Source organism: Dreissena polymorpha, chromosome 2 (assembly GCF_020536995.1).
Source record: "Dreissena polymorpha isolate Duluth1 chromosome 2, UMN_Dpol_1.0, whole genome shotgun sequence".
In the NCBI taxonomy this organism is placed as follows: Eukaryota; Metazoa; Mollusca; class Bivalvia; order Myida; family Dreissenidae; genus Dreissena; species Dreissena polymorpha.
In genome coordinates this window covers 30,952,568-30,964,908 of record NC_068356.1, presented here as the reverse complement: position 1 = coordinate 30,964,908, position 12,341 = coordinate 30,952,568, and the positions used below count along the sequence as shown (strand labels likewise).

General features: G+C 33.2%; 1 protein-coding gene across 2 annotated transcripts in view; it reads right to left on the bottom strand.

Annotated features, from left to right (window-relative positions):
• The window catches only part of LOC127866460 (coiled-coil domain-containing protein 33-like), a 35,769-nt gene extending 26,968 nt beyond the window's left edge, over positions 1-8,801 (bottom strand). For both annotated transcript variants that reach the window (XM_052406978.1, XM_052406979.1), the window contains exons 1-9: positions 8,688-8,801; positions 8,152-8,355; positions 6,925-7,057; positions 4,679-5,032; positions 4,106-4,320; positions 3,552-3,718; positions 3,025-3,155; positions 1,877-1,986; positions 393-497 (exon numbers count right to left, since the gene is read on the bottom strand). In XM_052406978.1, coding sequence (XP_052262938.1) covers positions 393-497; positions 1,877-1,986; positions 3,025-3,155; positions 3,552-3,718; positions 4,106-4,320; positions 4,679-5,032; positions 6,925-7,057; positions 8,152-8,304 — 1,368 coding nt within the window. In that variant the 5' untranslated portion in view covers positions 8,305-8,355; positions 8,688-8,801. The remainder of the gene's footprint in view (positions 1-392; positions 498-1,876; positions 1,987-3,024; positions 3,156-3,551; positions 3,719-4,105; positions 4,321-4,678; positions 5,033-6,924; positions 7,058-8,151; positions 8,356-8,687) is intronic.
• Positions 8,802-12,341: the final 3,540 nt, after the last annotated feature.

The following is a 12,341-nucleotide window of genomic DNA, read 5'->3' as shown; positions in this document are numbered from 1 at the left end:
AGCCAGACTCAGACACTGTACACACATTAAGCTCCATTTCACCCGAGCCAGACTCAGACACTGTACACACATTAAGCTCCATTTCACCAGAGCCAGACTCAGACACTGTACACACATTAAGCTCCATTCCACCAGAGCCAGACTCATATAGTTCTCATTTCAACTGAAAATTTCTTATTCAAATCTTATTAAGAGTCAAACAGTGTTCATACTATCATCATTTATTGGCTTATAAAACAGCTATTGTCTTTCTGATGGTTTGTTGTTATACCACTCAAGCTTACATTCCCATGATTAAATCCCTGCTCATCAGAAGTCCAATTTTCTGTTTATTACTTAATATACAATGTTTAATAAAAATATTTGTACAACAATATCCTAGTTGAACTTACCTCAAGTGCCAAGTAGTTAGGACATGATGGATCTGCTGGTATTCGAGGAAGTTTTCGGGTTATGGTAGCAAATGTCTTCACTCCAGAGGGAATCCCCTTTGCTGGCTGGAAAACATTGCAATGCATGGAAATTTTATTTCTGAGATTTGTGTTTAAAATGTCTTTCATAAACAAAAGGGCTACACATTATATTTGTTTAATAAACAACTTCATATTCAAATAAGAAATTTTCTGGGGATATGATTGCTTAACTCATTTCCAGGCATTTTAATGCATTTTTTTGTCCAAGAGACGTTTTTGTTTTATGTTTGATTTGGGTTTGCCCTCTATTTGACAGATAATTAGCACATAGTATTGTTTTGAGAATCAAGGTCTTGAACCCTAGCTGTGCCATATGCTGCTGCATCTTGAGTGGGCACTGGTCGTTCAATAATTTCTTATGCTATTCTGCAGCTACAGTAGCTCTGATTAAAGTGGGGAAAATGTTGGATATGGAATAAGTACTGGCTTGTGCACTTTGTACTAACAAACAGCTATTATAGGCAAAGTTTGCACAAAAAATAGCAAATGATTTGCATATGATTTTAAGAATGGCATATTCCAAAACAAACTAGATTCATATATTTTTTATTGAGTAAATTCTACCATACTGTGTCATGTCATACTTAATTGTGCAATTTCATAACAGTTCGTCTCATGTCATACCATATTGTCATTTTGTAACATTCTGTGCAAGGGTATATTGTATTTGGTCATATCACACTTATTGTGTAAAATCATTGACATTTCATTCCATATTATATTAAAGCATACTCTTGTATGTCATTTCATTCTATATTTTATCATGGCATACTGTTTCATGTAATTTCATTAAATACTGTATCGTGGTGTTTTCTATTGTGTCATTTCATACCATATTGTATCATAGCATACTGTATTATTTCATTTCATTCTATATTTTATCATGGCATACTGTTTCATGTAATTTCATTTAATCATGTATCAGGGTGTTTTCTATTGTGTCATTTCATACCATATTGTATCATAGCATACTGTATTATTTCATTTCATTCTATATTTTATCATGGCATACTGTTTCATGTAATTTCATTAAATACTGTACCATGGTGTTTTCTATTGTGTCATTTCATACCATATTGTATCATAGCATACTGTATTATTTCATTTCATTCTATACTTTATCATGGCATACTGTTTCATGTAATTTCATTAAATACTGTATCATGGTGTTTCTATTGTGTCAGTTCATACCATATTGTATCATAGCATACTGTATGATGTCATTTCATACCATATTGTATCATTGCTTTCTTTATGATGTCAGTTGATTACATTTTGTATTGTGGCATATTTTATTGTGTCATGTCTTACTATATTGTGTCATGGCATACATAACTGCACCATTTAAAACTGTATTGTGTTAAATCATACTACATTATGTCATGTCATACATGTTCACTTACCATGTTCATCTCCATGTGGTACTGGTGGAAGGGGGTCAGGTTAGCGATAGGGACCCGGTATGTTACCAGCCCCTTCTGTGTGGCCCCATCAGCAACACACACCAGCAGCTCTGGGACAGACAGTGACAGATATAAGAGCAGCTCTGGGACAGACAGTGACAGATATAAGAGCAGCTCTGGGACAGACAGTGACAGATGTAGAGCCTCAATATGGGTTGACAGGGCCAACACTTTCATATTTTATAACTAGTGTCATTAAATTTTTTTTACAACAAAGCAATCAGCTTTGCAAAACTCTATGAACAAGACCCCTAAAAGTCCAGGTAGATCTTTAAAAGAGAGTAATTTTTATTATATTATTATATATGCTTTCCGGTGGATTATAGAGAAATATCAGTGAATTAAAACTGATAATTTCACTGTTTCAAACAGTGAAAATTATCGATAATTTTCACTGTTTACTGTGAAATGACGTCATTTTTTTGACGAAATGACGTCATGATTTCAGCGAAATTCTTTAGTTAAACTCCTTAACAATGTATATAAACTGTGAAAAAAGCATAAAATAAAAAGAATTTTTTTTGGATTCGGTGGAATATCGATATTAATTCACTCGTGATCATAGAAAATATATATTTTCACTCGTGGCTGCGCCACTCGTGAAAATATCATTTTCTATGATCACTTGTGAATTAAAATAGATAATCCACCGAATCCAACAAATATCTATTAAATTAAAATCAAGTTTTCAAATAAGCAAAAATTTGACCAAGACTTCACAAGACCTAACCCTTTACACTCAAATACGCACTTTGACCCATATGTATTCCCTTAGAAAACCAAAACCTTTCTTAATATATTCAAGTTTTCTAGACGTTAAATTTAATCCAAACAGCATAAAACCTGAACAGACTGCGAATTACTTGCAGGATCTTCAAGTTTTATGCTGGTTGCATATAGCCATGTTTAGTTTGCTGTTGAACTGTAAAAATAATACTGTTTAACGATGGGATGTCAGGCAATTCAAACCCATGTGCTTAAAGTGTTGTCCCAGATTAGCCTGTGCAGTCAACACAGGCTAAGCAGGGATGATACTTTCCACTTTTATGGTTATTTTTAACAACTCTTCATCATTTAAATAAACCAACCATCGTCCTTTGCCACGTCTTCAGCCACTGACACACTGACCATCTCCTCCCAGTATGGAGAATGGGTGGGGCGTGTGGCGTGGGTCACTGCACCGGACTTCTTGTTCTTAGCCTCACCTGACTTGGTCTTGCTGGAACAAAGCCATTTAAAGTAGGATCAAGGGTACATTTTGTTATTGTTTCATTTCAGTGAGTTTGTCATTTTAAATTGTGTCAGCTGCAAGTAAAAAGACAAGTTAGATGTTATACTGTTAAGAGTTTATTTATTTTAAAGTTAAGTATTAAATCATAAATGATATAAATGAGAATAAATAAAACTGTATACACCTGATTTTTGTTTATTGTATTCATATTTAAAACTTAACAACCTTACCTAGGATACTCATGTCATGGGCTATCACTTCATTTACTTTTTATCCCAGCATTTTATTAACACTACAAAAACTTAAACTCAGCCCCCTGCTCAATTTTCAATACATACACTATTGCGTAAGGTATAGTCCGTAAGGTTGAGGAACTATACGTACACGACAGCGTATGGTTGGGGCACCTGACCATCAGGGGTCAAGGGTAGACTACCAGCCCCATGCAGGATCACCTCTATAGACTCCACCCCCTGACTGGCAACGTGTCGGTACGACTTGTCAACGGCAAACGTGCTCTTGTCGCCATCACCCCTTGGTGCCTCAGGAAGCTATAATTTATAATATGCATATAAAATATCAACTGTCTGATTTTTTAGAAATGATACAAAATAGGATTGGATATGCATGATTATTTCAATAAAAACATTGACCTGTCAATAAACCAGAGAAAAGCTGTCATTCTTCAGCTTGAAAAATGTTTTTAGTAAGATATCAATATTATGGATACTTGAAAAACAAAATAATAAAAGTACATAAGGGCAAAAATATATTCAAAGCTCCATGAAAAATAAAGTGACAAAAATCAGTAAATTGATTTTATCATTATATTACTAGTTTAATTTTATTGGTTAATTTCTCTTAAACATATTAAATAAGGGTAATTTTTTCAGGGATTTCAATAATGGAATAAATTCACAAAATTTATACTAACCCACCTTTTTCCCATCTGTAGCAGGAGGCAAGGGAGGTGACTTTGGCAGGTTAAGGTCGAGTGACAGATTGTCTCCCCAAGAACTGGCAGGGGTGGGGGGCACTGGTTTCTTGATCTCTGGAGGGGGTTGGGGTTTAAGATCCGGGGCCCGGTTGTCTGCCGGCTTGGACAGTCGGCCTGTAGGAGGCTGGGAGTCCCTAGGGGTCACCTCTTTGGGAACTAAGCAATGTGAAAGAGGAGGATAATTTTAGGTAAATGTATTATAGCAAACTTGCTATATAAAAGATTATAATCTCTTTTTTTAGTATCCTTAATTTAATTTTCTAAAAGCAATTTAAAATTATGAAAATACTGAAAGTAACATGATTAAAATAGTAGGGAAAGTATTTTTTGAAGAAATATTTGGAATGTTTAAAATAGCTTCTGTATAATGATCCAAATCATATTTTGTCATATTTTGGATGACAAAAGTGTTCAGCTAAAATTGAGTGCCCTTGCAAAGTCTTATGAGAAGGAATCCGATATCATAATGATATCAATCATTATTGGCACACAGAAATCAGCCAGGACAGTGCACCTGGTGATGGGGCAGGGCTGGGCCTCTTCTGACTGGTCCTGGGGGGTGAGGCAGGGGGTGGGGTCTTGGGTTTCGGTGGCACAATCTCGCAGATGGAGTAGGTGCATCTTATCCGGCCACAGTGCATCGTAATGTTGTCAGTGCTGTGAGTGCGTAGTAACGACATCACGTCTGTGTAGTGGTAGTAGTCTTCCCCTGGCTCTGCATAAAGCTTCATACGAGGTGCGTTGGGACGAGGGTAAATAGCAAATTTCCCCTCGCCTACCTTGCGACCTTTGCCCTCTGTGGTGTCGGCCGTTGTGAAGGCTTCCACCAGTAGGTACACATCAAAGTTCTTGTCATTCTTGAAGAAACCTGTCAGCGACAAGATAATTGAATAAATAAATATACATGCATTTTAAACTATTGAATCAATAGTTAAATTTGTCATTATTTTCTAATCAAGTTAATATTTGTGATATTGATTAGTATTTTCTGAAATGCAAGAACAATATTGCAGAGCAAAAGCAGTCATTTTTGTTTGTTTAACAGTGCATGAAAACTTTGCATTCAAGTATATACAATAGCTTTTTATTTGTTATGTATAGCCACTCATTCATCTTTCCAAAAAGGTATTTTACAGTTTCAAATATCAAACAATTATTTATCATTTACAAATTTCATTACTTAAGAATCCATTCTTATTATGCCATATACATTCATATCTTCAATATTAAAATACACATACATTCCCATTGAGGTAGTTTATAAAATGGGTGTAATTCAATTAAAACCCCATTTTCAGCATATCAACACTTCAATGGCAAAAGGATATCATGGACAAGTTTACAATAGTGAGAATTCACACAAGTACAGAAAATGAACACATCTTTTGTACTGCGTCATTCACTCATGTTGAATAATTTCATAGAGCCGGGTAGAAGTGTCAACATCACACTAGTCAATAATTTGTTAAGATATTGTAAATGTTGAGACTGATTAGCATTCAAGTGTTCCATTTATATAAAACAGACAATACAACTTTCAAAGCAATCAACAAAATCACTAAAATGTAAGCACATATTTTAAATATCCACTTCCAGTTTGACCAAACAATGACATTTGAGAGGTGGTTAAAGGAAAAGAATATAGTACTCAAGTTCCAATTGTGTACATTAGTTAAATGTTGATAATCAGTAATTATAGATATCAATATAACTTCAACCTCATTTACCGGTAAGCTACTTTTGATTAAATACCCCTTTGCATATCTGTTATTAAAATAATGCTTTATGAAACTAAAATGATTTTTTTTTACTTCACGGTTAACATGCAAAAAATGGAACTTGTGGTGTTTTGGTTATTTGTCATGCACCTTGCTTTTTTTAAATTTTCTGTTTTTATAAGAATCTAATCTTGTAAGCTACGATAATTCGTATAAGAAACTGAGTATTGGAAAATGAAAACCAATTTCATATTTACTACAACTCAGGTGAAATTCATTATTAACTGAATAGATGCAGAACTTTTTAGTCTAAAGAGCATTATACAATTATATAATGATTTAAGTGCATATTGTTCTTTTAATATCTATCAGCCTCGTTCTAGGAAAACAGGGCTTATTGCAAGTGCGTAAAGTGTCAGCCCAGATAATCCTGTGCAGTCCCCACAGACTAATCAGCAACAACACATTCTACCTTAACTGGATTTTACATAAAGAAGTAACTTTCTTTAAACTGAAGATTCTATAAATTGCGGACTACACTAGCTTATTTTGGATGATATGCACACAGACTACACTAGCTTATTTTGGATGATATGCAAATGGACTACACTAGCTTATTTTGGATGATATGCACATGGACTACACTAGCTTATTTTGGATGATATGCACACGGACTACACTAGCTTATTTTGGATGATATGCACACGGACTACACTAGCTTATTTTGGATGATATGCACACGGACTACACTAGCTTATTTTGGATGATATGCACATGGACTACACTAGCTTATTTTGGATGATATGCACACGGACTACACTAGCTTATTTTGGATGATATGCACATGGACTACACTAGCTTATTTTGGATGATATGCACATGTATAAAGCCATATTTTCACAGAGCACCGCTCAGATTCATTTATTGCACACAGGCATGACATTTTTTTTTATAAAACAATAAATGCTAAACTAAGGTCTCAACTGGACGATTTATTCCTGTTTTATATTTGTAACAATCTGTGAATAGAGAGATACTGTACCTTTTGGAAACTTGAAGGTAAATCGTTTGTCGTGAAAGAAAGCAAGTGGGGTGTTTTCCTCCTGCCGTGTGAAGTCTGTCTGCACTTGACGCTTTGTCTCCCACACACCGCTGTCACTTTTCTGGACACGCACCTGAAACATTGCAAACTTACTATGCAGACATTTGGTGCTGAAAACATGTATTATTTTCATTAAATCTGGCATACAGTTAATTAAGTTATTGCTTAAATTTTTCACTTACTTTGCATTGCAGTATTGTATTTTTTATTTTTTTGGGGGCCAGTACAGGGAGCCATTCCCAATAGAAAAAATAATATATTCTACCCTAATGGGACCTAAACATTCCAGATTGATGGATAATTGTTTTTGTTTTGTTTAAATAAGTCTCAATAAATTTAGTTCATTACCCATCCAGTAATATAACTTTAACCTTAGTAAATGTTATATTTAAATCACTTTTGTTCTCAATGTAAAAATATTTGTTAGCAAACAAACAACAACCCTCATTTCCCAATGCTAGTCAAAACAACATGATTTTCCCCTAATCAAAAGCAACCCTATCCCATTCCCAAAAAAGTGAGAGGAAAACACTGAACTGGTTAGCCATGTTTTCATTAGTAATGCTAATATTTACACAATTTGTTAAAGCCATTTGCACTTATAATTAACATACAAACACATTATTGCATTATTGCGGCTGCTGACATTTTTAAAAAATTCAAAACATTTGAGGCTCACTCTGGGAAAATGGGGTTTAATGCATGTGCAAAAAGTGTCGTTTCAGATTGGCCTGTGCAGTCTACACTTGCTAAACAGGGACATCACTTTCCGCCTAAAATGGATTTTCGCTAAGAAGAGACTTTCTTTAAACGAAAAGTACCATTAAAGCGGAAAGTGTTGTCCGTCACTAGCCCATGTGGACTGAACATGCTTATCTGGGATGTGACTTTGTGATATGCATTTAGCCCCATTTTCCCAGAGCAAAGCTACAATGGACTCCCCTAAGAAGGTCATGAGTACACAATTTTAACTGGTATAATAAACTCATTTAAATAGTAATTCATCAGATTCTTGTACGATTCATCAACACTTGTACATCTATGTATATAGTAATCACATGACAAGGGGAAGGAGCCAACAAGATATCAAGATATCTAATTTTTATACATGAGAAAACACTTCAGAATGCCCTCTACTTCCCAAATTATAGGAAAGCCATGACTTACAGTACTGTAATCCTTGACTGCTGAATGTTGGAGCGTGATCACCAGATAGTACCAGCCCTCATGGTTGAACTGAGCGTCCTGTATGTCGAGGGTGAAGGTCATGGCCTTGCCCTCTATGTTGGGCAGCGTCTGACTCTCCAGCATCATAGACATCTTTACTGATAGGGAGGTCGGAGATGGATGGTCAATATGTTTGCATCAAATCTGGAGGCAAATCACTGAATCTTGAGACCATTGACATTAAACCAAAAAAAAAGAAAACAAAATACAAGAAAAGCAATGAGAAATAAAATAATAGTTACCATGAATTTCAAACATATTATTTCATAAACAAACATGTATCTACTTAACACACATCATATATGCACTGCATTTAATAATTTTATATTTTTCCATTAAGTCACAAAAATAGTTTACATTCCTTTTTTTCAAGCACAGTTCTGGTAAAATAATTGTATATACATGTATTTCATAATGAAAGAGTAAAACTGTTTATATTGTTACATGTACTAATTGGAAATATACTGTGGACTTACAATTTTTAATCAGTTAATGTAAATCCGTTGATTAGTCCTTTATTTGAATTCATTTCATTAAATGACAACAAGACACCATTTGTATTTGCATACAATGTAAAACACAATTGTTCAGATTAATTTAATCAAATAAAAACTTATTTATAAAATAAGGCATAAAAATCATGTTAAATAATTTATTCATGAAAATGAATTGATGTTCATTTTTCTCCAATGTAAATACCAGTTTGATTGGTTACTTTAATCATGCACACAGAGCGGACAAAGTCTATAGATGAAACTTGTTCCTTGGTACAATTACCATACACAGTCAATGAAAGACATTCCCAATTGCTTCTATTCATCTTCAAAGGTCTATTGAATGCTGAGCAAAAACAGCTTTGTGCTGATATTTATCCATTTATCCACTGAAAATAAGGTATACCAACTTCAATATGCATTGAGCTATAAGTAATCACATGTTAACCATCTGAAGATAGATTCTATCAGAGATATAAATCTTTCAATGAACCATCAAACTTCAATGATCAAAACATCATTTTATTAGATGAAAAGCAGGATACGATCCAGTATTTTAAGACATTCAAATTTAATTTGTATTAGTTATATAAAGCCAGTATAAACGCAGAGCAGGAATAAGGTCATGTGGCCTTAAATCTGTGCGCATGTTTTATCTCATTGTTTTAAGAAACTATTCATTAGCATTCTTAAACTCAGAAGAGCTGACACACAATTGATTTACGACACAGGCTGCCAATTTGTATCAAATTAGCTACCTATAGGTTCAAATGATTGGGATTTCCAATAAATGTATCTTGAAATTAATTTCTTATCAAAGAAAATCAATCAAAGGATGATCAGAAACAAAGCCTTTTAAGCTGATAAACCACTGAACTGATCAGATGTGAAATGTTCACTTACCTGTCAATATGTCATTGATTTTAAAGATATATTGCATTTAAATGAGAGGCAGTGATGTCCATCACATTTTTAGTATGAAATTAGTGAATGATGTTCTTTTAAAATAATAAACACCTTTTTGATTGCTTTCAATCTCATGGTCATAACAATTCTCAAATTGGAATAACAAGACATTAATATGTTGGTTGTACAGAAAGTACATGCACACACATAAACAGTATCTTTCTTTCCTCAAGTTTCATCCATTCTGATAGATTTTGTCATCCCTTTATTTTGGAAATAATTTATATATATGTATATGTATATATATAGAGCGCCCTTTTCATACTCGAGATGTTCGTTCAAAGGCGCTTCACATTTTGTCCACGATCACTGGGTCATAAGTGGTCCGTTAACATCTTATTTTTAATAATAAAAATTATATCAAATAGATGTTGTTTTTATTCAAAATGCATGACTTGTAGATTTTGTTTGGAAAAATAAAAATGTAGCAAAATTGTCTACTCTTGTTGTGTAAACGTCCATAACTTTAAAAATATTTCATTTTAAAACATTTTGTTGGTGTTTGTTGATCTTAAAGAAGATTTAATATATGATTTACATAAAAATTGTTACAAAAATTTAGTGTTTTCCCATCAAAATAATGACTAAACAGATTGATAGAAAAGATGTAAACAAATCAGGGTTGTTATGATGCCTTCCTTGAATTTATATGTTACTCAAAAGCTATCCTGTATATACATCATTTTGCTTTTATTGCGTTGTAAATACATACACATTTTAATGTAATGTCAAACTAGTCAATTAATGTCTTAAGTGGATAAGATGACTTGTTCTTTGCGTTAAGTAAACATGTAATTCATCAACATATTAAATGTATACAAACATTGTTATTCATTGAATTAAATTTATAGAAATGTCTGTAAACAGTCCTCAATCAGATTAAAAGGGCATATGGCATTATTGTTATGAATATCAATTGAATTATGTCATTGAATGTGAATATATTAAATATAATTCCAAAATATGTTTGAACAAATTTGATGTTTTAAACCAGGGTTTTTTCTGCCTATTTTGGAAAAAGGAGTCTGACCAAATTGGGATTTTTTATCGACAAAATTGGTCATTTTGGGAATTTTTGCTTCGATGCAACGGCTCATTTGGGAAAAAATTATGAATAATCAATTAATCATGCTTAAATAATTCAGTGGTTTAACAAATAAATTTGTTTTTATTTGTTATTTTGTCTTCTTTATATAAACAGATGCAATATTGGGCATGTTCAACGTTTATTCAAGTACTGCAGTTTTGTTTTTCAGTTACAGTTACACTCTGAGATAAGGACTGAACAGTCAAAACCTTATAGCAGATATTTTTGACCACAACAAACACTGGTTAGTCACACAAGTTATGAGAATTTTTTTTGGGAAATTGGGATTTTTCTTATAATTTCGGTTTGGGATCGGGTCCGATTGGTTTGGGAGTGCCTCCGTTTTCCGGCGCAGACAGTGCTGAAAAAACCATGTAACCAGTGCATGGAATTTTTAAATGGCCAGACTTTCCTTTGAAGTTTGAAATTATCAAGAAAAATACAATAAGACACACTATGTGGGATAGAGCAGACATTTGGATACAAAGACAAAGTGCTTTTGAGTGACACGAACATGAATGATAAGAGATGGCAGGCCAGTTTCATGACCTAATACCTGAACTGAGGTTTTTCAAGATCTCTATACATTCAAAATACTTTATTCTACAATGAATCAACTATAAACAAATTCAAATCACAATTCAGAAATTAAAAACATAACTGCAACTGCATTTCAATTTTACCACCTTTTCAACTTCCTGATTAATTTGGCTTTCTTCAATTGTTATCGAAGCTCGGTGTTAGTATAACATCTTGCTCATGCATTATGCCCTACCAAAGTTGTCTATTATTGGTTTTACCATTTGCAGAGTTAATTGGCTTAGAATAGTATATAATGGATTGACAGTTTTGTAAAGAATGTAATTGTTACTATTAAAATAAAGTCTATAATGTTGGTTTGCTTAGTTTGGATAAAAATAAAAATTGCAATAAAATGTAAAAGGGAAACTACTAACCCAAAAATAATATTTAACTTAATGTGAATTAACCCCCTTGAATTGTATTATTCAATGTGGCATCTTTTTTATGAAGTTTCAGTGGTATTTTGTTAGTAATTAGATTGGTATAGAAGACAAAAATTCCAACAAACAATGATGAACTGTTTATTTGTTCTCATAGCCTTAATATGTGTGTTACCATAATTCTAAGCCAATATCTCGTATCTCAGATAGATATGTACACAATTCTTGTCACAAATTAATTAAACAGTTATGCATTTTTACCCAAATATTGGCTCAGGGTGTATACACATAATTGTTGTTTCTGCTTCTTTTAGAACAAGTAGTATTGTTTTGTTCATTTAGTATAAATGTATTATTTATTTTAAAAAATCTCAGGATTTCAGAGACTAAAGCATTTAAATAGATGTATTTGTTTTGGGCATTTGCATGTTTATATCCTTATGGCATATTTGTAAGTTTAAAAAAAAAAAAAAACACAGTTTAAATACTTGACACCATGACACAGCAGTTGGGTAAACTTTGAAAACTGGTTTATGTCCAATTTACGGAGGTATGATGCCGTTTCAGGTCGAAAAAAGACTGACAACTTGACACACAATACATTGTACATCATTCCAAAAT